This window comes from Electrophorus electricus, chromosome 24, assembly GCF_013358815.1.
Source record: "Electrophorus electricus isolate fEleEle1 chromosome 24, fEleEle1.pri, whole genome shotgun sequence".
Classification (NCBI taxonomy): Eukaryota; Metazoa; Chordata; class Actinopteri; order Gymnotiformes; family Gymnotidae; genus Electrophorus; species Electrophorus electricus.
In genome coordinates, this window is record NC_049558.1 from 8,576,060 (window position 1) to 8,600,673 (window position 24,614).

Genomic DNA, 24,614 nt, shown 5'->3' on the forward strand with positions numbered 1-24,614 from the left:
GCGTGACCCAGCGGTGATGGTGAAAGCAGCTTTTATTTCAAAATAAGAGCATGAGATACTTTGTGTAAAATCCCCTACCACTAATTGTAAGTAGTTCTGTGTGCTGTTCATTTGAATTAGACACTGCTTTTATTTAAATGTTAATACCAAATGACTGAGCCTCCTATAGGTTCTTACCATGTTTCAAGGGTTATGGAAATGTAAAGGACTACAGAAGTAAAGTAACATGTTTACTTGGTTAAGTATGTGAGGACAGAGGAAATTAGATAAAATTATAAGATAAATGCTGTGGAAAGAAGCAGTGTAAGCCTTTGATGTAAGCCTTTGATGTAGTGGCAACTATGATACATGATAACAATTATAATATTAAAATCTAACTCCCTTTTTGCTTCAAAGGGAGTAATAGGTTTGAATCTGAATGCTTCTTTAGAAACGTCTTTGAAATATGGTAACAAAATGACAAGGGAATTTTGACTGAACCTACACTTGGTCAAGCTCTTCTGGTTAAAAACACTGTTCATAAGAAAATATGTAGCTATGCAGAAATGACTTTGTTTCTTTAACTCTTGGACGCCGTCGCTTTGGAGATTCCTTTGTCCCTATTGGGAATTTGTGGTCAGGCTGGAACGTACACAACCGTCCCAGCACCGTGATAATATTCCACAAAGTGGGAAACGCTGCACTGCCCCTCCTCAGGTTCAGCTTGCACAGTTTCCGTGGCACAGACCTGCCGTCAGCCTGCCCGAGTAGGTGCTGAGTGGACTTGGAGGCAACATGTGGAACTTGAGAGAGAGCCGCTAAGTGAACGTTTCGGGCGAAGTTGCCGGGCCCCTCGCGGATCTTGAATTTCTCACAGGAGTCTCATGATGAAGAGGACATAAACTGGCATTACTGACAAATTTCTTTCTATCCTTTAACTGTTTTCTTATCATTGTGTCTCAGCTGCTACATCTATTCAAATTCAAAAATGTACTGTTTTAGTGCAGCAGTAGTATCAAAATCTAGACATCAAGCCCAGTTAGGTCATCATTAAACACTGCTTCATAAAGCTTTTTCTTGTTCCATCTAAGTTCTTCCTTCAGCAGATGTTCTGTATTGGTTGCATATACAGACTCTTTGAATTACACTTGTCGTCTGGCCTAAAAGATTGCTCCCTTTGTAAAAGAAGGTTAAAGGCATTGATAGCTCAGTTTTCAGTTACTAGAGGTTTCCAAAAAGATTCTGTCCTGTGGTGGCGTCATAGAGATGGCCAAAGCCAGACATAGTCCTGAATGGTCTTAATGGGTTTAAGTGATAAATAGATCAGACACAGGTGTATCAACACAGTGAATATGCAGAAGACAAAAAAGTGAAGTGACCACTCAGGAAGTGAAATAAGACATGCTTTTGAGTAAACAGTGAAAAATCCATCAGTGGATATGCAAAATGCACACGCAGATAGGAACACACTTTACACGCCTCCGCACGTTACAAGCTCTTGATTTACACGCTCGTGATTTTTCGGTTTCATGTACAGGGGGATCTAAAATGGTGAATGATCTAATCACTGTTTCTGAATTCCCAACAGAAAAACAATCAAGTTCAAGTTTGGTTTATTTGTCAATCAAATACTTTTTAAAATCAGTTTCACCTCAAGAGAATGGACAGAAAATCCTTTCTTAACATAGGGACTGTTTTTTTTCCATATTCAGATTAGGTCTAAATCTAGTGCGAATTACTCCATCAATGACAAATCTCTTTAGAAACTTTGGCACAGTTCAGGACTAAGGCTAATGTCTGTCTAGAGGACTGCTGAGCGTATTTATATGTCTTATTTTTTAATGGATCCTGTTCATTACTCATTGACTTTAACAGGAACTCTGTGGCCAAGGCTGAAGTGTTCTGTAAACATTGGCATTTGAGGAAGGAGACCTTCACCATGTCTCTGTGTGTCACTTTGTAGTCACTGGGCCAAAGGACATAAGCATGTTGGGGAAAGATTGCGTATGATGATTTGTGACTAAAAGACATATAAAGCCAGAAAGAAATGCAGTGGGATGGGATCACAGAGGGAGCAGTTAATGAATGGCTCATACTGGTTCCCAGTGCAGTTTTTCTTGGATGTAACTGGGTTTCATCTTTTTGTGCCGTTCTTTCCAAAATAATTACTCGGAATAATTTGATAATAATGCGCGCAAGATCCAAGACACACGGACAGTCTTCACTATTACATTATTACAACAGTATTCCATGCAGGCGTACAGAATTAGCATAAATATGTTTAGCAATGGGGCATGCCAAGTACATTTACTCATTTGTACATTTGGCATGTTTTTTTTTGTTGTTGTTGTTTTTTTTGTGGTTGTGAGAATGCTAAAATAGAGATTTTAATGTAGGTTTTGTTGCCCACACTACAACAAGTCTTGAATAGGGACCTAAATTTAAAATTGATTAAAATGGCGCAGCATGCGTAGAGCACATTTCATTTAAAGCAGGTGGGAATGTTACATGTTCTATGAGGTATAATGCTCACATAAATGGCTCGATGTCAAGCATCTTCTGCTGGAAAACACACCAGCTCCCTTGTCAAGGTTAAAGACTGTGACATTCATTTGGATTTCACCAGAGCACACTGCACTGCACTGAACATGCTATCACTTTTTTTGACATATCATGTAGGAAATAAATGACTGTGTGAATGCAGAAATCTGACCTATACTTGGGCATAAGGTCATGGCAAATCCTTAGGCAGTGGTGGATAAACCAATCACAAACTGCAACGCTAAAGGCCTTTTTGAACTGACTCTCAAATAATTGTTCTCTTCTAAATCTCAGAAAGGGCTTTGTTATTCTGTGATTTTGTTTTTGACCATTGGAATTAAAGAGCTGATATAATTCCCAGGGAATTCAAAGAAGACTGAAATATGTGGATTCGAATGAGAACCATAGCAGGCTATCGAACTTATCCTCCTTGAGTTTTTGACAGATTTCCTGAGGATATAAGTTTCAGTGTGACTACAATTCATGCAGGTGCGAGCTTCGTCACCACATCATTTCCAGTGTGGTTGTAACTCATGCATTGTCTGCAAGAGACAGTTACCCGTTGGTGTAACTAGCATTCAGTATAACCCTGTGTAACTCAGACCCCTTTTGCAGAGAGCATTACATGGAGAATTTGAGTTTTTACTTCTGGTTGTCCACAGACTGACCACATTGACACAGCCTGCATCATGTTATGAGTGGGTGTCTGTCAAGACTTTGGAAGTCTGCTTGAAAATGAGTTTATTTCTCACCATAAAGGTGAGTTGTAGCTGATTCACTCCTTGACTGAAATCTGAACTAGTTAAGAATCTAAAATCTAAAATCTGATCTGAAAATACAGATCTGATTGTTGTCGGTTAAAAAAAAAACCAACGACCTTCAATCTAAGAATGCACTTGTGCACATGTGCATGAGATTCCAAACCTTAAACCACTGTGTAGCTACTGACTATAGCAATAACCTTTTGGCAATGTCATTGTACAAAAACATAGTCTTCTAAGAAGGTAGCGTTTTCTCAGAGAAATGGATTAGTTGATGATAGTTAAATTTATCCCACTACATGCTCTGTAATGCATGCACCTGCATGAAAAACCCTTTAACCACTCTTTAAGGATACCTTGAAAAAAACATAATGAGCTGTCAAGTGTGGGTTGACAGCAGAGTGGTTGTTAAACCCAGTTGAGGCAAAGGTCCTTGTATATGGAGAAATTCAAGCAATCTGTGTAAAAAACTAAAGTAGCGCATAGCTATAAAAGGTCCCTTTTTAACAGTTCTGCCACATACTTAAAATTTACGTCACATATTTGTGGGAAGAAAATGGAAGTCAGCTGTGCTAAAATGCACAAATCAAGAACTGAAGCAGTAATGCTTTGTATGTGCCAAATATGGGAGGGCATTTGATTTATTAAATTATGATTTTCTCCCAAAAGGTTAATGAGGACAAAAAGTGTTATTATGTCTTTGCACATACATGGATATTGCCTTTCTGGTCCATATATGATTCCTCAGCTAGCCCTGATCTAGATAATATGGTCACTGTGCAACCGTTGTTTACATATCCGTCTGTCATATCCAGATGTAACTTGCGAGATGCGAGGCTGCAGCGTAACCGAACATGTATCAGATAGCGTGTCCCCTAAAAAATCTGGAGAATTAATGGTGCATTAATGGTGCGTTATTGGTCTATGGGCGAGATTATGAATAATTAGATAATGAAATATGTTCACATTATAACAGGTGTCCAGTGGCCAGCTGCCAATCGTTTGCTTCTGCCAAACAGTTTTTTTGTCTAAGGTTGTGATCTGTAAGCTGTCTGTTGTGAATGTAATTGCCTGACAGTAAAATAAGTGTAAAGTAAAATAGTTTACTAAAATAAGTAAACCACTCCATATATGTTCTGGTCAAAAGTAGTAAAAGTCATGCACCGATGAGAAAGGTGTCGTGTAGCTGACTTTGTGTACAGTGTAAACCTATTTCCATCACCCTCTAGAGAGGAGCAAGCAATTATTGTCTGCCTGTGATGGGTACACATGCATGTATGCACGCATGCATACACGCGCGCGCACAAATAGACCAATCATATTGTGTTATCAATACATTTGCACATAAAAGCAGCAAGCACCAGACAAATTGTCATTAGTCCATGTATTTGCACACGCACACACACACACACATACACACACACACACACACACACACACACACACACCACACACCACACACACACACACACACACACACATACACACACACACATACACACACACACACACACACACACACAAGCCCATGCATGTCCAGTGTTGTCTTTCATGTCAAAGGAGGAAAACGAAACACAAATGCACGCACGCACACACGCACACACAATGTCTGTTCTCTCTATAAACACACACGCACACACCAGCTTTCACTTTCTGTCGGGCTCTGTCTTGCTTGAACAGAGACTCTAATGTAAACAGAGCTCAGAGCCATCTGTCTAATGTCAGTGTGACCAGCAGGACCTACTCCTGTCTACCTCTGCCTTTCGGCTACACACACACACACACACACACACACACACACACACACACACACACACACACACACACACACACACACACACACACACACACACACAGAGCTTTACTCCTGTCTAATCCCAACACTGTCACTCAGTGTCTCTTTAGTGTTATATTTCATCAGATACACTCCACAGCATAAAATACTTTCTGTCTTCGACATCTAGAACAGTACAGTGCATTCTCCTCATCCTCCCGGTCTCTTATTTGATAAGCTCATTCGCTCAGCTCACTCTAAGATAAACTGTGAAACAAGAAAAGCTGGTGACTAGAGTCATGTTTGCAGTGTTTGCATATTTCTTTCCACACAGAACTGTCGCCCTCGCGTTCGTAGGAGCCGCTGGAATAGTATGCAGAATGGAAGTTTTCATTTTACATGAGCGTGGTGACAGTATATGGTGACATGTTGATCTGGCATATTGTCATCTGGAGGCTGTGCGTTCAGAGGCACTGGCTCTGAATATCAGATCTTAATACTGACTACTGTTCTTAATACTTAATACTGGCCCTCAATATTAGATCTTAATGTAGTGTGGCCATGGCCTCCAGCCATAGTTCTATTTCTAAAATACACCCACATAGGGTTTCATTGTAAATTTGCCTTTCACAGCATTTGGGAAAGTCAAAACAGTGCACATGACAGGAAATAAAAGTAGCAGTGCTTCTTTATAGAAGCAGGCCATTTCAAAATTAATTCAGTGTATTCATATGGCACTTCTTACAATTGGCATTAAACCTAAAACTTGTTTTAATCCCCCAGAACGTACATATTATTGTTTTTTATTCTGTTAAGAATGAGAAATATTAGACAAATAGCATGGACCATATAAACTAACATAATTCGTTAGCATAATTTGAACCATAATATCAACAGTACATAAATTATGTAATCTGAACCTGGAGCCATGAATGACAATACATATATATATATATAAATATAAATCATTTTAACATTCTGGAGAAGGATATCAATGTAAGAAAAAAGAAAATCCCTCAATTCAATTCAAAACTCTGATCAATTTTAATAATATAGGTCAATACTGTTTATATAAAGTAAACAATGATGCAACATCAGTATTGTCTTAAGATGACTTTCTTTAAATATGAATAACTTTCTTTTTGAAGGTGCTATACTTAAACACACACACAAACATACATATGTATAAAAAAAAAAAATAAATAAAATATATATATATATATATATATATATATATATATATATATATATAAAAAGACCCCGGCGGTAATTTGACAATGGTACACTAATTATCACCAAGGTGATTTTATGAATAGGAAATAAATACCCTGTGGTTCATTTTGGGTGGCGTAATGTGGTCACCATAAAGTTTAAGCTCTATATTCTTTTTAGAGCAGGGAGTACTATTAGACTTTACTGAATGACAGTAAATAGTGTTCACTGTTTCACACTGCAGTTTGGCAAATTAGTGGATGAACAACAAACAGATACTTGAGGTGTCACAAAGGCGGTGGTGGGCGTTTTAGAGGTGTAAAGACAAACATTGGAAAGCAAGGTGAGAACATGAGCATAAGGCAACACAATGCCTTACAATTTTTAGTGCTTTGATGTCTAGAAGAGGGAAATCTAGCTCTCATCTACTTTACTCCCCTACCAAAGAAGGCCTTTGCAAAAACAACCCAAAAAACTCCCCCCAGCACTTTGATAAACAATCTTTATAAACCATGTCGGATGTTATCTGCTGTGATTCATTCGCAGAGTAGGCTGGTATTGTTTAATGTCCGAAACAAATCCCCCAAATTCAGTTTTATTTGAAGTGGGAGAATTCCAACATTGAACGCAGGCCTTTTCAGGCTTGCCTGGGAACGTGGTTTGCTGTGGCTCAGTCTCAAGTAAACCCCTTGTCCTTCCCGCTTAACCCCTCTCTGACAGTGACCCAAAGGAAGTGACAGCATAGGCTTTTCTTTAGGCTCCAGATTTAGCAGGGCTTTGGCTCTCTTAACTGTAAACTGCAGCCCAGCTTCACAGGAAGTGGCCTCTGCCGGTCAGAGGTCATCGCCTTTTCCCACGCTGCAAAACGAGGAAGACGACGTCCCGGGATGAGTCCGTGCATGAACACAGAGTCCTTGGAAAAAGTGCGTCTGTTGGTGGTGCAGCCACTTTGACACTAAAGCAATTAAACCTCGTCTTGTCCGCTGTCTGCCCACCCCACCCCACCCTTCTGTCCTCCAGCTGAGCGCGAACGTGCTGATCTTCCTGTGCACCAACATTATTGGGATCTGCACGCATTACCCGGCGGAGGTCTCCCAGAGGCAGGCCTTCCAAGAGACGCGCGGCTACATCCAGGCCAGGCTGCACCTGCAGAGGGAGAACCAGCAGCAGGTCAGCCTCCCCGCGGCCCAGAGAGCACCCCCTCCCCCCACCCCCACCCCACCCCACCCCGCTTGCCTGACGCGTCACTGGATTACGATACACATGTTAAATGTTAAATAAGACGCAAGAATCGGTATCCAGGAGGCTGATAATGGCTCCTGCCCCGCACGGCGTGTTCAATAACAGCACGACAGACGCATATGGAAGGAAGCGGTTCAGGCAATCATTGAAAGGCGAATTTGTTATTTAGAGAGAGACAGGCAAAGAGGGAAACCCCAGACTTAGGGAATGGGGTTGAAAACAAAACAGATCTTTCAGCAGGAAATGTGCCTTTCTCTGTCTGGTTCTCTTTTTCTGGCTTTTTGTCTATCCTTTTTTCCCTCTCACCCTCCTCCCTTTCTCCTCCCTCTGTCTTTCCCCTGTCTCTCTTTTCAGGAACGCCTGTTGCTGTCCGTGTTGCCAAGGCACGTCGCCATGGAGATGAAGGCTGACATCAGTGCAAAGAAAGAAGACATGATGTTCCATAAGATCTACATCCAGAAGCATGACAACGTCAGGTTAGCGTTAACCTGCAGTTATCTGGCCACGCAGTCCAACCAATCTGATCAAGCATATTTTCCTTCTGCTCATCCGTGTCGTGAGATGGTGTTTTCATCAGTGGGGAAACAAACTGAACATTAATTTGCCACAACATATAATCATCCGGTACTTGGGAAGCAGGAAACATGACCTTTTATCAGATTAGTGAGTTGAGAAGCCTTACAGAGTCTCTTAAGGTCACTGTTAGCCTTCTTCAGTGTTTCTTCCTGTAGACTCTCTAGTCGTTTCTCACTGTTTGGATTTGTCCATTTCCCAAAATTCCCCTTCCACTTTTTCTGACTCCAGAGTAGGACTGTTGAACGCTGGCTAGCACGGTTAATTACCGTTAACTGGTGCTAATGCTGAAACATCTTGAGTGTTACTGCCAAACGCACTATTCTGCTGTTGGTATTCAGTTAAAGCTTGGAGTCGACAGCGTCCGCTTCTTCGCGGCTAGACGGAGAAAACCCTCCCATAAGTCTGCAGCCGCGCTCACACACACGCATCACCCTTTCGATTATTGCCACCTTTGGTAAAGATGAGTGAAAAAAGCTCTGAACAAATGTCTTTTTCAGATTGAAAATATGAAAAAAAAAAAATCTGAACCGTTAATGAGGTACTCTTATATATTTTGTACTTTGTTCATCCTCCCTTTGCCAAGATAACAGTGCTGAGTCGTTTCTTCCAGTGCTGGACGAGATAGGAGAACACGTCTAAAGGGATGAGACTGTCCCTCTACGCAAAGTCTCTTCAGATCTTTTTGTTCCAGACTTGCAATACTCCCCTCTTTAGCTCGCAGCTGAAAACCCCGGTGCAAAAGGTTAACTCGGTGCTCCTATTGGAAGATCCTGCCACAGCCCAGTATTACAGCGGTATTCAAATATGGACTTCATGTCCAGTCCTGGATTTTGTAATCCATTGTAGTTAACTGATTAATGTAACGGGTTGGCTGCTTGTCATCGCACCTGACTCCTGGGTAAAGAGAGGGTGGAAGGTCCGTAGGCCCGTGATATGAATACCTCCACCGTATCAGCCTGAGGCGAACACCAGAGCAGATCTTCCAGATGACACGTGTCACTGACCACTACCCAAAGAGCTGACCACCAGACCCCCTGCTGGGAGATAATGGGGTGTGAACCCTGGGGAGGGGCTCAGGTGGGACCCTGGCAGAGTGGAGGAGGTGCAAAGGACACATTGGATGTGTGAAGTGCTTAGGAAGGCTTCCTGAAGGAGAAGACAGTGTGACAGGGACCATCACACCGGAAGGAAAGGTTAGGCCATCATCCTGGAGGGTAAAATGTGTGTTCTTCTGGTCTGGTGGTCAGAGCACACGTTTGTCACTTGGAAGTGGCTTTTAGGCCAACTCTGACCTTCCCTACATCACCTCCTGGCGGAGAGTGTCTCTCCGCACGAGGGTTCGTCTGCTTTCTCTCGGTATATGATGGAGGTCATGATGCGAGTGAAAAACAACCCCACACACCACCTCCACTCGTAATTCCTAGTAAGGATGAAGTGATTTCCTACGTGCCCCATTTCCGACCAAAGTTCCAGAGATTGTTCAGTGGTTTGATGAGAAGGCTTCTACATAGTTTGTCTGTTAGAAACAAGCAGGATGTTAGAAACTTCCTAGTTGTCGCCTTAATGATGGAGGTGTATGTTTTGACATACAAAGTTGCCTTTAATAGCAGTTCCTTGATTTATGAATGTCAGCTATTTTTTGTGTCATTTCAGTATGCATTTGCGCTTGATGGAAGACCAAGGATATTCGACCTGTGTGCCTTATATTTACACCGCTGGAAAACAAGACGTTATAAGGCTTTAGGAAGTGTTAATTGTTTATAAGGAATTTTGCCCTAATAAAAAGCTAGTTTTCACTTATGTCTTTAGTGTACGATCTTTCTGGCATAGTACTAAACTTTTGCCTTTTTTTTCCGGCTTCCTGTTTTTAAACTCACTCCCTCAATCTTTTTCTCTGTTCGTCAGTATTTTGTTTGCAGACATTGAAGGCTTCACCAGCCTGGCGTCCCAGTGCACAGCTCAGGAGCTGGTGATGACTCTGAATGAACTGTTTGCCCGTTTTGATAAGCTAGCCTCGGTACGCGCTGCTTCGATCAAACACACACACTCACAGAGGTTTTTAATGTTTCAAACATATTAATAAACTTAGTTGTTTATTTGTGCTTAACACAACTATTAGTCTTCCTAAAGATGATATTTTATGACCTGTCATTTGTTGATTTATAAAAACTATTCATTTTTTAAGTTGTATTCCTTAAATAAAGCTCGAGTGAATTCTTGACAGAGGTCCTTCTCTGCTGATGGTGTGATTCGAAGAGTATTGACAGGTGTTAAGTGCTTGGTGATAGACCCATACCCTCCACCCCAAGGCCTGAGCTCTCTAATTAACTTCTGCTCCCTTTTCTCTGTGTGTGTTTATGTGTGTGTGTGTAGGAGAATCACTGCTTGCGGATTAAGATCCTGGGGGACTGCTACTACTGTGTGTCTGGCTTGCCAGAGCCCAGAGCTGACCACGCCCACTGCTGTGTGGAAATGGGAGTGGACATGATCGAGGCCATCTCGTGAGCGTAAACCAGGATACTGGGACACAGGGAGACAGGGAGAGACTGAGAGGAGACAGAGACCACTAAGAGGGACAGAAAGAAAGAAAGAATCACAGACAGAGGGTTTCATTTGGACCTATAGTATAAATATATTTGCAGCGAGAGAAGATACTGAAGCTATCGTATTCCAATTATGCTTTGTTCTGTTGTGGTTGGAAAACCTTGGCTGATACCTTCTGAAAAGCTCAGTGGCTTCCCTTAGTGCATGGAATGTTTTAGCAAATATAGACGTGAGCCACCAGTAACAGAGACGAACGGAATGCAACGCGGTGAATGCCGCTGACCGGGAGAGTCGTTTGCCGTCCGTGAGACGGCGGCGTCCCCCCGGGGGTTCCACTGATTGGTGATGTCAACCCATGTGTCCAGGCTCGTGCGAGAGGTCACGGGGGTGAACGTTAACATGCGCGTGGGCATCCACAGCGGCCGCGTGCACTGCGGCGTTCTGGGGCTGCGCAAGTGGCAGTTCGACGTGTGGTCCAACGACGTCACGCTGGCGAACCACATGGAGGCGGGTGGCAAAGCAGGGTAAGGGAGTCAGAGTCGGAGCGCGCACGCGCATGCGCGGTGCATTATACACACTGATGCGCACAAGCAAGTCAGCATCCATGGGTGCATGCAGAAATGAGGTTTTCTCTGTATACACTGTACACTCACAGGGGGGAAGAGTGAACAGTAAGATTTTGATCACAGTGAGGTGGGTTTATAGGTCTGTATAAAACACCGAAGAACACAGCAAAACACAGGGAACAGAGAGGCCCTTGTGCATCATTCGAATGGACTAGCTTGTCCTGACGCATTGCTAAAATCTATCCTTAAGCTAGCCCTGAACACCACCATCACACAGCACAAACAACCTTACGACTTAAATGATATTCCAATTGTAGTCTTGCACGCCAAAAGACAATCAGATTATGCCATGCAAACTCACTTTCCCAGAATACTACAGGAACATTAATAAAGGCATTTATCACAAGAATACGAACGCACACTCTACATACAGAACTCATTCGCATAGACTGTGTCTGAACACACGTGAGTGTGTGCTGTATGTAGGGTGTGTGTTCAGTTATAGGCATTTCATGTCTGAAATGGTGTGTTTACTCATTCACTAATCCCCGTATAGATACACGTATATACACGTCAGCATACAGGGTACCGATAAGAGAGACAGAAGCGTCTACGCTTTTGAACGGAGACAGACAGAATTCAGGCAACACTGACTTGCAGCGGAAATATCTGATTGTGACCTTTCGTCAACCATCCATCAACTATTCAGGACATCAGCAATAAACGGGCTAGCTGTACAACCACGAGACATTAAAGCGAGGCAATTTAGTCACACTCTACAGCTTAAAATATGTTATGCCGTAATAATACCTAGCTCTACAGCTATGTCCATGTACCTAATATATCAGTGACCAGTATTGAGTGAAATACCATAATGCTTTTTTCTTGAGCACGAGCTTGTTTTATTCTGGTTCACGTTACATGAACATTCTGTGACCGTTACTTCTGGACACATCTGAAACAGTGGTGCAGAACCCGTTGACCCGTCAACATGTCTGTTATGCTGGCAGTCCCAGTAAACACAACACTAACATCTGCTGTAGGAAACCGCTGTGCATTGTGGTACCTTTACCCATCAGCAGGGAGCATTGCTTGTTCACTACATTTACAGTGCACTATGAATAGCAGTATAGTGAACTATTCAGGGAATCTGACTTGTCCACTGAGAATTCAAACAACGCTACACAATGGCTGACACTCTAAACAGAGCACAGTAGGGCCCGATTTTCCAACACAGCGATAGAATCTCGGATGATTGTTTTTATTTTGGTTTATTTAACCATCATCTGAACTTCAAATGCACTCAAACATGGAGTCACACCTCTAATAGCTATGTGTGTTCCTGTGTGTGTTTGTGTGTATCTAATTGTGTGTATGTATCTGTGATTGTATATGTGTGTGTGTGTGTGTGTGTGTGTGTGTATGTGTGTACGCGCGTGCGTGCGTGCATGCTTGTATGCGTTTGTGCGTGTGTGTGTGCTTACATGCTTTCATTTGTGTGTATGTGCATGCGTGTGTGCCCACAGGAGGATCCACATTACCAAAGCGACCCTCCAGTACCTAAACGGGGACTACGAGGTAGAGCCAGGCTATGGCGGCGAACGTAACGCCTACCTGAAGGAGAACAGCATCGAGACCTTCCTGGTTTTGGGCTGCAGTCAGAAACGGGTCCGTCTCTCTCTACATCGTCCATGTCCGCTTTAGCCCACAGCGCCTGGGCCAGATCCCTTGCTGTGCATCTTGTAATGCGAATGTGTTAGACGCGGATGCGCGTGCCTTAACTCCCAGTTGGCTGTCGTCATGCTGATAAATGGAACATGAATGAATACACACGAAAGGATCCCAAGCTTGTGTTAAAGGGCTCATGTAGGAAGTTCTCATGCACTCATCCCTTATAGAACCCATATTTTCTTTTCTTTCCACAACGGAACTGCAGAAGGAGGAAAAGGCCATGATGGCTAAGATGCAGCGGGCACGGACGAATTCGAACGAGGCCCTGATGCCCCGCTGGGTGCCCGACCGCTCCTTCTCCCGGACCAAGGACTCCAAAGTCTTCCGACAGATGGTTCGAGCCAGTGCCACCTGCTCCTCTGTGTCTCTCCTGCTCTCTCTCCTCCGCTCATGTGTGTCTCTTTTGAGTCCTGCGCATCGCTCTCGGTCTCTCTTTCCGCTCGTCCCTTGCTTTCATTTTTCTTTCCGGCTTTGTCGTCCTCTGTCTTCTTCGGAATAAGCCACCCCGTTGTATTATTTTTCCCTTTCTTGGCTAATGTTTGGCCCCTCTCTTTCTCCAGGGTATTGATGAGACATCCAGCAAGGACACGTGAGTATGGAGGGGTTTCTGCCACGGGGGGGATAGATAAACCTGACGTTAATCAGCCCCGTTTGGCTTTCTGCGTCGGCCTCTCCATCTGCCTCTTTCTCTCCCTCGCTCGCTCTCTCTTTCTCTCTCTCTCTCTCTCTCTCTTCCCCTACCCGAGCAGCCGCGGTGCCCAGGAAGCCTTGAACCCAGAGGATGAGGTGGACGAGTTTTTGGGCCGGGCCATCGACGCGCGGAGCATCGACCAGCTCCGCAAAGACCACGTGAAGAAGTTCCTCCTCACCTTCCAGACGTCCAGCTTGGAGAAAAAGGTGCGTCTGAGGCCCGGCGCACCTCTGTGTCTTTTTCTGGTCGTACGTGTCGGGGCTGACGCGCTGCTGTCGTTTGTGTGCAGTATGCCAAGAAGGTGGACGATCGTTTCGGAGGTTACGTGGCCTGCACGCTGCTTGTCTTTTGCTTTATCTCCTTCATTCAGATCGTCATCTTCCCTCAGTGAGTAGTTGGCGGGCGCACCTTCCACACACGTGCAACACGTATACAGAACACATACACACACGGGCATACCACGCCTGACTCTGATCTGTGTTCGATATTTCAGCACCCCTGTCATGTTGGGGATTTCCTTCAGTATCTTCATCATCCTTGCCAACATCCTCTTCATCTGCGCCATTTACTCCTGCGTGAAGGTAAGGCGTTGCCTCTCTCTCGCCGCGCCCTGGTCTTCCTCTGCTTTCGGTCGGTCCAAGCATCGGTTCCGTTCATCCGTCACGATGCCTCGGCCTTACGCGGTCTAGCCTTAGATCTCCCTTTTTTAAATAATACGCGTCGGCTTTTGTCCAGCGACACGGTTCCGTTTTCCAGCCCAGCTTCGGTTAAGTGGTGTTATCCTCTTTCTTCCAAAGCTCTTCCCTGCAGCCATGCAAACTGTGTCCAAGAAGATTGTTCAGTCTCGCATCAACAGCACCCTGGTGGGCGTCTTTAGCATCGTGCTCGTCTTCATCTCAGCCTTCGTCAATATGGTACGCACCCGCAGCCGCTGTGAGACACCCCGGGGCAGTGCCGCCGTCCGGCAGACGGCGCTTCTCTTGTTCTAAGAGACGGGCGAACCTTTGCAGAGTTCACTCTCGTGCCAAGATTCATGGCGTGAGGATATAAATAGATGTTTGGGATTTATGTGGGTGTTTGTGTTTGTGTGTGTGTGTGTGTGTGTGTGTGTTTGTATACAGTTTGCCTGTGACACAGAGAGGCTCGTGGACTGTATAGCTAGACAGTTGAACAGCTCGTCAGACAGAGTGACTCCCTGTGTAATCTACAACTTCTCTCGCTTTGCTGTGGATGGCCTGACCATCTGCCCCGGAAACACACCCTCCTGCCCCTTCCCTGAAGTAAGTGCGTGCATGTGTGTGTGTGTGCGTGCGCGTGCGTGCATGTGTGTCTCCGTCCGCGCATACTAAATAAATAAACTGTAGCAATGCGCAGTGTGAGACCTTGATTACCTTACCTATACTGTAGAGGACATAATTCCTGACTTCATTTTCCCACGTATATGTATTTCTTGGCCGCATTCAACACTACATGTATTTATTTTTATAATTAGTTGTCAGTGTACACCATGTCCCAGAGTCACAGTGTGACTGTTATCACTGTTGCCATCATTTCGTTTCTCTCCCCTCCCCCTCTCTCTCTCCCTCTCTCAGTATTTCAGCTACAGTGTGCTGCTGACCCTGCTGGCCTGCTCCGTGTTCCTGCAGATCAGCAGTATAGGCAAGCTGGCGCTCATGCTGCTCATCCAACTCACCTACCTGCTGCTCGTGGAGTGGCCAGAGGTGGCGCTGTTCGACAACGCTGACCTCTTTGTCACCTCCAATGAAATGTGAGTACCGCTCCCGGCCGCCAGAGGGCGTTGTATAGAGAAAATGACGCCACCCTGCTGCATTGTGTGTACAGGACAAACTTGTAGTGGTGGTTGAGGAATGTCCCTTTATTGTAGGAATACTCTTAAACCCTCGTAGTATATTGTGATTTCATATTTTTATTGGAGCTGAAAATTAACTTGTTTCTAGTAATTAACTCATATTTTCTTTAGATTTTTTACTACATTAAATTGTTTTGGGTTTTTTTTCCTCCTGATTTAATTTTCTTTTAGACCTTTCAATGAAACAGAATGGTAAGGTTTTCTTTTTTTTTGTTCCCACTCATTTAAATCATTACTCATCTTTTAAAATCAAGTTAGAATTCTGATACTGATTTCTGCACAGGTTTAAGATCAATGAAACCACCAGCCAGTGGTAAGTTGGAATGCGATGTTTTTCATTCATATATGGGAGAAGAAATCTGAAAGATCAGTTAGATTATTTTAAAAAAAAAATTTTTGTGTGTGTGTGTGTGTGTGTGTAGTCCTTACAGTGTGACCAAAGTGTCCCTAAAGGTCATGACCCCTGTGATCCTCACCGTGTTCGTGCTGGCGCTATACCTCCACGCGCAGCAGGTGGAGTCCACCGCCCGCCTTGACTTCCTCTGGAAGCTCCAGGTATGGTGCCCCTCTACACCCCCGCCACTGTCCCGGAAGCGCCGCGCTGATCCGAAGCCCCTTCACCCATACCTGTCTCGTGCTGCCAGGCCACAGAGGAGAAAGAAGAGATGGAAGAGCTCCAGGCCTACAACCGCCGCCTCCTGCACAACATCCTCCCCAAGGACGTGGCAGCCCACTTCCTGGCGCGCGAGCGGCGCAACGACGAGCTCTACTACCAGTCGTGCGAGTGCGTGGCCGTCATGTTCGCCTCCATCAGCAACTTCTCCGAGTTCTACGTGGAGCTGGAGGCCAACAACGAGGGCGTGGAGTGCCTGCGGCTCCTCAACGAGATCATCGCCGACTTCGACGAGGTACGAAGCGGAGGCTGGGCGCGGAGCAGCGGGTTCTCTGGGACAACCTTTAATCTACAGTGCTGTACAGCACCTTTAATGGCCAAAAGCTACACTGGCTACTTTTAAGTGAAGGCTGTTTTCCTGTTGTACTGATGACCATTTATGAGATCTCTACCCTTTATGTGAAGTGATAGCCAGAGGTCAATTGTCAGATAGTTGTAAGAAAGCATTCATTAAAATGGGATTGATTCCGCTCTCACAGATGGCAAAATCAAAACATTTGCAAAGAGCTAAAGGTTAACGTTAACTCCTGTGACCTTTCTAAACATCTCTCTATATCACATCCACGGGAAATCTTACTAACAATCAATCCATGGATTCCCTGTTTTCCAGATCATTAGTGAGGAGAAGTACAAACAACTGGAGAAGATTAAGACCATAGGCAGCACCTATATGGCAGCCTCTGGGCTCAACGACTCCACCTACGACAGAGAAGGCCGCACCCACATCATGGCCCTGGCCGACTACGCCATGCGTCTCCGTGAGCAGATGAAGTACATCAATGAGCACTCCTTCAACAACTTCCAGATGAAGATCGGTAAGGGAGGCCTTTCTGTGATAGCAGTGAATGTTTACTTTGGGCCGCTAACGTAGGGCCGTGGCAGCGCTAAGACGCCCTGGATCGGATCCTTTTTTTTTTTCCGGGTCTTGGCATATGATCAGCCAGTTCAGGGCCATTTAACCTTCCGCTTTCGTCCTCTCCAGGACTGAACATTGGGCCTGTGGTTGCTGGAGTCATTGGCGCGAGGAAGCCCCAGTACGACATCTGGGGGAACACTGTCAACGTGGCCAGCCGCATGGACAGCACAGGGGTCCCTGATCGCATTCAGGTGCACTTTCAGAGCCATGTACACACTCTCACGCATGTATTGTTGCTTATTCAAGCAAGTGTAATTCTCAGTGGCTGTGAAGTTGCATAAGGTTTATAGGAAATGGTGCTGAAAGTAAGCCTGAACACAAACCTTAAGTCTGTACATTTCTGAATTAGTCTGAATAAGTGTACTGTTTCTGAATATGCAATATGTAGGACAAAGAATTCTCCACTTATTTAACCTCTGCGTAAACCGTACTAATATGTGCCTAAGCCGTGCACTTTACACCTTTACAGTACTTATTATATAATACTTTTATTATAAAAGAATTTTTTTCCTATAATTCTGCAAATAATATTAACAAATAGATCAAAATGTATATGCATCTTGTCACACAGAACTACAGATTAAGTGTTGGAATGTTATAGATTCACTGTTTGAATCTGCTACCCAAGGTGACCACAGACCTGCATCAGGTGCTGTCCGGTAAAGGCTACCAGCTGGAGTGTCGCGGCATCATTAAGGTTAAAGGCAAAGGAGAAATGACCACGTACTTCCTGAACGACGGCCCTCCCAACAGTTAGCAGCATGCTAGCGTCCCTCCAAGTCCCACAGCTCTCCGGCCGGATCGTCGGTCAAGACCACACGAGGCAATCCGAAGTCAAACAAGTAGCCATGTCATCACTTGAAGGGGGAAAAAAAAACATCTGTAAAAAACAAACAAAAAAAATTAAATTGGAATGAACGGAAGGCAAAAATAAAGTCAGACTCCTGGGAGAGAAGTTGTCATGCAACAGTGTCGCGCTTGGCTGTGCGCTCTGAAGGATGGATATTTCCATCTTTAAGCTTCTTTCTCAGGCTACTTGAAAGATGCAAAGTCGGTTTATTTAACAAAGGCCTTTTGTTGCTGAAGAAAAACTCTGTACATAAGGCATTTTCTCCAATTTTATTTTTTGTCCTGTGTTATTTCATTTCAGAACATAAATACAGGTACTTTTGTTTCTGATTTAGTTATTTCTTTCTATTTCGATGTTATGTGCAAAAGGTCCTTTATTCACACACATCTATACCGTGCATAAGCTGTACGTCTGTATACTTGTGTGTGTGTATTACAGTATGTGTATAAATACTGAAGAGAAATATCGACCAAAGACCAAAGTATTTCATAGAAATAGTTGTCAAGATGACACAGTTTGAATATTGTCTTATGCTCTTAAGGCCACGCCCCTTTGTTTTGTTGCACTTGTGTTCTAGAAAATTTCCAGGATGATCTAAATGAAACAAAAAAAGTGTGAAAAGCCGTTTGCCAACTAACGCAGCAGGCCGGTCGATCTTTCCACTGGTGATGTCGGTAATTCTGCCTTCTGTCGAGGTGAAGGATCGAGTGGAATCGAGCTAAAGGCCTCATTTTTTAAAGACTGACTTTATTTGAAGTACACGTCACTACAGTAGAGGAGAAGAAAGGGTCTGTGGTCTCTGCCAAGTCTCTGTGGCACTCTCTGTGGAATATCAACAGACCTGGACCTTTGGCATGTCCCCAGAGATTCTGCAGGTTTGCTTCTTTCATCCTGTCAGCCGTCTCTTCTTTTTCAAATAAGTATTTTTTGGTACAAAACATAAAAAGAAAAAAGGTCTCTTTGTTTTTTGTTGGTTTGGTTTTTTTTAAATGTTTGTTTGTTTGTTTGTTTCAGTTTTTGTTTGTTTTTTTGGAGGCACTGGGGAAAGCCACGGCATTGGATACCATGGTACCAGACAGTTTACTGAGTTCCAGTTCATAACAAGACACTTTTTTTTTTAGAGAGAGAAGTATATCTATAAATTATGACTGAATACTGTGCTTTGTAATCTCAAAGGGGCATAACTCTTTTCACTGTGAGGTTTCTATGATATGACAAACTGCTTTCTTGCCAAACGTAACTGCTCAAAAGCATGTCTGATTGTGGTATCTTCTCGACAACATTTTGTTTCTCTGCTGTTTTAATGTTGAGTATTTTGTATCACCTCTGTATTCATTTTTATTCTTCTTATTATGGTTGTTATTGATATGCGTTTGATTATGAACTCATTCTAACTTGAGGAGAAGGAACAGACATGAACAAACTCTTGGGATGTTTGGGAGTATAGGTACAACATCAGTCATGTAGGGTCAGCTCAACTGCTGCCGTGCCCGTTCAGTCCACGAATGCCCTACAAAAAGAGTCCCACGTTATAGCAGGGATGAAGGCACACAGGAGAGACGTGCATGTTTGTTCCTTGAGTGCCCTGGCTGTGTACGATAGAGGGCTGCAGTTCAGGCCACATGCCTTCCCAGGCTCCGCCCCTCGACTGACGTAAGAGAAACCCCGCCGCAGCATGTGTGCAGTCAGCAGTAATCATTTGCCTTAACTGAACAAAGTGTATATTAACGGTGCCTCTCTGTCTCATGTGGTCCACATTACCAAACACCCGAGGCTCTTGAACGGCCCTCTAGCTTTGTTACTGAATATGCCATATTCATTGTTCAAACCTCCTATTTCAGAGTATTAGCTTGCATGATAACAGGCCAAGCCGTGTCTTTCTCCTGCTAAGTATTTGTTACTTGCTTAAAATTGCCATGGTAGTAGCACTGGCCATTGCGTATGTCAGGTGATCACATTTGTACCAAAAGAAGGTTTTGTTTTTTTGTTTTTTAATTTAGTCCCTCTGGTTTATGTACTGAAAGAGTCGGGGATGCAGGATCAACACAAGGGCTCAAGGAGAGAGAAGGGAGCACAGTGTTTGATCTGTGGCGGGTAGGTAAAATGTATTTTAAAGAGGTATTTTAGTACTACTGACTCACATCAGGGCCTCTGTGCCTGGATCAGGTATGAATGACTCCTGGTCATCTCCTCTTGTTTATTTTTGCTTTTTTTTTTGTGTTTGTTTTTATCTGCGTTTAGTCGAAGGTATGGAGAAAGGATTAGCTTTTCAACTTGCAGTGGAAAAACTGATGATTATAGAAATAACTTTTCCCCTCTTACACAATAAAGAATAATGTCTGTTTTGATTGTTTTTATTGTTGGGGATGACTCATTTATAATGGATATTATGAAGGTCTTTGTGAAAACAACATTTATGTAATTAGTTTTAATTAAGCATTATTAGTTTTAATTAAGCATTTTTCGGTGGCTGTTACCTCCACCTACAGCATCATAATGAAACGATTTTGCTACAAAATACGACTTTTTTTAAGTGTTTTTTAAAGTTCAAAAGGCACTATTAAAGCCATTCTAGGGTTGAAAAAGATTGCCTGCATTTTTACTTATAATAATTTTATTTAAATCTATTATTTAATTGGGGAAAAAACTCAACACCAAAAAATCCAAAAGGTACACCAACTAAAATGCTTGCTTGAATAAATTGACTTCCATGATCTAGTGCAAAATCTTTTTCCCATTTATAAAGTTCTTGAGTAATCAAACAATTTGTCATATTTTATAATAATTTTTACTAAGGAAAATAAGAGTTCAAGATGATTTAGTGCGTTTGGGGGAGTTTTAGTGAGTTCTCCTGACCAGCAAATCAATCTAATCAAATTGGGGTGTTTTGTTTGGTTGTTTTTTTAACACATACACTCACCAGTCACCAGCCACTTGACTACACTGTGCTGCCCGTAGAATCTGCTGGAGGGAAATGCTGTTTTTTTCAGAGGTAAGCCTAGGCCCCTTAGTTCCAGTGAAGGGAAATCTTAATGCTTCCAAATACCAGACATTTTGGACAATTGTCTACTTCCAACTTTGTGGGAACAGTTTGGGGAAGGCCCTCTCTGCTCCAACATGACTGTGCCTCAGTGCACAAAGTAAGGTCCATAAAGACATGATTAGGTGAGTTTGGTGTGGAAGAACTTGCCTGGCCTTCACATAACTCTGACCTTAATCCCATCAAACACATCTGGGATGAACTAGAATGCCAAGAATAAACTCCCTAAGTAAGAAACCTTGGGAGGTAGCAAACCCGTCCTCCTGTTACACTGCACTGCACAGTGTCACAAACGAATGACAATAAATATGAACAGATGCAGTGACTTAATAAATGAAACTGATCAACTAAACCGATTAGTCTGATTATACTACATTATAAATCTGTGGCATCAATGTGATTAGCCTGCTAATATGTGCATAGATCACAACAGTGGTGCATGCTGGAGATAAAGGGCTTGTGGGTAAGTGTCATGTTGGGCAAGTTGTGGAGGAGGAGGCACGGTGCCATTTTCTCAGCTGTCTACAGTCCATGAAATGAGTCCTCCTACGTGATTGTGCATAGTGCTGTTGATCAAAGGTTTATATGTTGTGGTTCCTTACATAATTCCATCAAAGGCTTGAGACAACCGTAATTGGTTCTACTTTGGAGCATGTTGATAACCTGGTCATTTGTCAGTTACCAAACACAGATGCTCTTATCCAACTAGATTCTTTTTAAGCACATTCCAGGTTCTTTCTATGGCTAATGTTTGTGTTGCATACTGCTTGTTGTTCTTTCATAGTTAGGTTCATAGTTTCATTGTTATCTTTTATGTTAGGTTATGCCAGAACCCAAAGGCAAGCACAATGTAAAAGTAAAGACTAAAATCAATAACACACTTTTATAGATGCATAATGTGTTCTCAGCAAATGCAACTGCAAACATAAACCAAATAATATAAGTTTTAAGCCAACTGTTCCAATACACATATACAAAAAGGGGCAAACAGGAGAAATAATGAAAACAGTATCTATCATTATGGGACTATTCATATCTGAAAAGTCTTGTGTTGAAATGTTCATATGTAAAAAGTATACAAATTTGGTGATTCAGTCACTTAACAGGTGGAATTTCAGCATTTCCAACCTGAGGTCGAGTCAGAGTTGCAAGTAACAGAAGCCAGTTGCAAGCAGGTACTGTAAATATTTTAGCACTTGCACTGAGACGCGTGTACCATTTTCTCAGCATCCTGATGATGGAAAGACCATTGTCATTTTCTCTTCCATTGAAACCCCATCTACGCACTAAACAAAGCTGGTTAATACTCTTCAAAGACGGTGTTACAACATGCAAATTTCATTGCACAGACATCTTAAATAATGCAGTTATATTTGCATGTTTAAACACGTGGTACATCTAAAATGGGTTATTCCAAGATGGCACAAAAGCTCTATTCAGACCAAGATAAATAACTAGATTAACTTGTTATAATTACAAGTAAATGACACATTCTTTCTCTTAAACTTTATTTGAGGGTAGAATACATTTCAATATCCAGTGCATTCAGTATGACAGAGCTTTGTAGAGACATTGTGGTTGCCTGCATGAAAGATTTGTACAATCTATACAATGAGCATTTCCAGTGTTTGCTCAGTTATATGTGGAATTCATGCACTACCGTAAGAAAGATATTTCAGAATGGTGTTCTGTTAAAGCATGACACAAAGAAAATGACCGGCAAGTATGGACGCTAATGTTAAAAACACATCACTTTATAAAAACAACGAGTAGTTAAATGCAACACGTATGTATTGAGAGAAAGAGGAACGGAGATCCACATGGATGGTTTTATCAGTGAAGCTCAAAATAAGCTGAATTCCCGGTCAGTCATGGACATCTCCTTCACAAACCTGGGAAGAAAAAAAAAAAAAGGCAGGCTAAGTGGACTAACAATTGCTACTTTACTGAGGGTCTGAAAGTGGAAATAGAGACCACTGGAAAGTTAACCCAAAGGTTGTCCTAGTGGTGACAGGAGCACTTGGGAAGCACTGTGACCCCTAAGCTCCAACAGATCCCAGGAATGACAACATCAGTCTCAGCCCAGAAGAGTGCAATCCTATGAAGAGTGAAAATACTGCACCGCAGGGTGAAACCGAAACACAGGAATTCCTGTTACAGGGATTTATGTAACTGACTACAGAGATGGAAACTAAAATTACACAGTATAGTGTGGAAGGAAGAATTTTTCATACTTAGTCATTTCACTGTTCTTGCGGGGGAAGCGATTAACTTTAGTCCAAGATTCGCAGGTGCGGGGTTCGCTGATTGGCAGCCACCATCCATACTGCTGATTTTCCGTCAAGGGCATACGGTACAGTTGGTTAGGTGCTGGAAGTTAAGAAACTACGTTGAATCACCCCATAACCTACCCTTATCCACTTTTACAACCCACCTGCTGAACCTTAAAGTTGCATTTGTAACCCCCTTCACTTACCCCTGGGTGTCTGCATCTGGCTGGTCATCTCTTTGTACCTCTTTTGACTACCCTGGTGTATGTCCACACTGAAGGGAGCGGGCTGACTGTAAACGCTGCATGTCTCGGTGCACGTCAGTCTTCTCGGGGAACTGACTGGAGTGAGTTCAGGTACTTCATCCCATCTCGGTTCTTCTGTTATAGACCACACAGCCTAACATTGTTTATCACGAAGCGTACTACGAGACAATTCCAAACCTGTGCTTTCCATTATCGTCTCAAATTACGACACAAATCCATGAACATGTAAAAAAAAAAAAAAAAAAGTCACGTTAGCAACAGCAGAGAATTGAGGTTCATGCTGAACTTGTACAACCTTGCGAATCCGCCTTCTTTAGCGATCGAGAAAGCATCCTGTCTCCTAAAGGGTTCTGATAGCCAAGGTTTGTGATCCCAAAGAAAGCCATTGTCAGAAATAGCTCGGGAAATTAACGTAAAAGATAAGCTGGCTTTATTTGAAACAAACAGCCCTTGCAAAGTTGAAATCAGAAATGTTGGTGATGTGTAACTATGGTTACCTGCGCCGTCTCTTTACGCGTTCCGACGGTTCTTGTAGTTCGCGGCTGTTTGTTGTCGACGTAGCAGCAGTTGTGTTGAGGATAAATACTTGATGCACAATTTACAGCAGAATGGATCTAGCAGGTCACTTAAAAGTCACGCCGCAACAGTTTGGCTGTTGATGTGCGTTAATGAACCCAAATCTTTAATGATAGAAGTCCGAGTTTATGCGCTGGTAAATAGGACCGAGTTTTAAAAAAAATACAGCAACACCCGACAGTGAGGGTTTGGGAATATGAAGTACGTTTTATATTTCTTAGGAAATGTCAGAGACAGGTTATCACGGCCTATACTTTCAGTTCTAAATTAAAGCGAATAATCATTCAGAAAATTACTGCAAGGAATTTTAGTAATAAATTCGATGCACATTTCAAAGTCATTTAAATAAATATCTTAGGAACGTGTGGTTATTTCTTTAAATGTATATAAACTGAACTAACGCTCATTTTAAAGGTCCTGGAAGTCTTAATCAGCAGAAGAGTTGAGTCAGGTGCGGTAGTAGGATTCTCTAAAATATGGATTAGCAGTAGCACAAGAACTGGTTTGGCCTCCCCTTTAAGGAATTGTATAGTAAG

At 43.0% G+C, this 24,614-nt stretch overlaps 2 protein-coding genes across 3 annotated transcripts in view; one reads left to right on the top strand and one right to left on the bottom strand.

Moving 5' to 3' along the window:
• adcy6a (adenylate cyclase 6a) overlaps nt 1-20,279 on the top strand; it is a 41,269-nt gene extending 20,990 nt beyond the window's left edge. For both annotated transcript variants that reach the window (XM_035522329.1, XM_035522330.1), the window contains exons 4-24: nt 7,288-7,437; nt 7,864-7,985; nt 9,991-10,102; nt 10,459-10,586; nt 10,995-11,153; nt 12,722-12,863; nt 13,132-13,260; nt 13,487-13,515; nt 13,676-13,823; nt 13,907-14,004; nt 14,111-14,198; nt 14,415-14,531; nt 14,739-14,897; nt 15,210-15,385; nt 15,659-15,679; nt 15,771-15,800; nt 15,910-16,042; nt 16,132-16,395; nt 16,771-16,975; nt 17,143-17,267; nt 17,705-20,279. In XM_035522329.1, coding sequence (XP_035378222.1) covers nt 7,288-7,437; nt 7,864-7,985; nt 9,991-10,102; nt 10,459-10,586; nt 10,995-11,153; nt 12,722-12,863; nt 13,132-13,260; nt 13,487-13,515; nt 13,676-13,823; nt 13,907-14,004; nt 14,111-14,198; nt 14,415-14,531; nt 14,739-14,897; nt 15,210-15,385; nt 15,659-15,679; nt 15,771-15,800; nt 15,910-16,042; nt 16,132-16,395; nt 16,771-16,975; nt 17,143-17,267; nt 17,705-17,833 — 2,664 coding nt within the window. In that variant the 3' untranslated portion in view covers nt 17,834-20,279. The remainder of the gene's footprint in view (nt 1-7,287; nt 7,438-7,863; nt 7,986-9,990; nt 10,103-10,458; nt 10,587-10,994; nt 11,154-12,721; nt 12,864-13,131; nt 13,261-13,486; nt 13,516-13,675; nt 13,824-13,906; nt 14,005-14,110; nt 14,199-14,414; nt 14,532-14,738; nt 14,898-15,209; nt 15,386-15,658; nt 15,680-15,770; nt 15,801-15,909; nt 16,043-16,131; nt 16,396-16,770; nt 16,976-17,142; nt 17,268-17,704) is intronic.
• Nucleotides 20,280-22,489: 2,210 nt separating this feature from the next.
• On the bottom strand, nt 22,490-23,988 carry LOC113583118 (testis-expressed protein 49). The gene is made up of 4 exons (XM_027019247.2): nt 23,798-23,988; nt 23,443-23,616; nt 23,201-23,336; nt 22,490-22,858 (listed from the first exon to the last, which is right to left on the bottom strand). The coding sequence occupies exons 1-4, from the start codon at nt 23,886-23,888 to the stop codon at nt 22,810-22,812; spliced, it is 450 nt and encodes a 149-aa protein (XP_026875048.1). The 5' UTR covers nt 23,889-23,988; the 3' UTR covers nt 22,490-22,809.
• Nucleotides 23,989-24,614: the final 626 nt, after the last annotated feature.

Coding starts and splice junctions, on each gene's coding strand:
- LOC113583118 (XM_027019247.2), bottom strand. CDS start 23,888: ATGGCTTTCTTTGGGATCACAAACCTTGGCTATCAGAACCCTTTAGGA. Junction 23,337..23,442: donor CCAGATGCAGACACCCAGGG/GTAAGTGAAGGG, acceptor CTTAACTTCCAG/CACCTAACCAACTGTACCGT. Junction 22,859..23,200: donor AAGAACAGTGAAATGACTAA/GTATGAAAAATT, acceptor TTTTCTTCCCAG/GTTTGTGAAGGAGATGTCCA.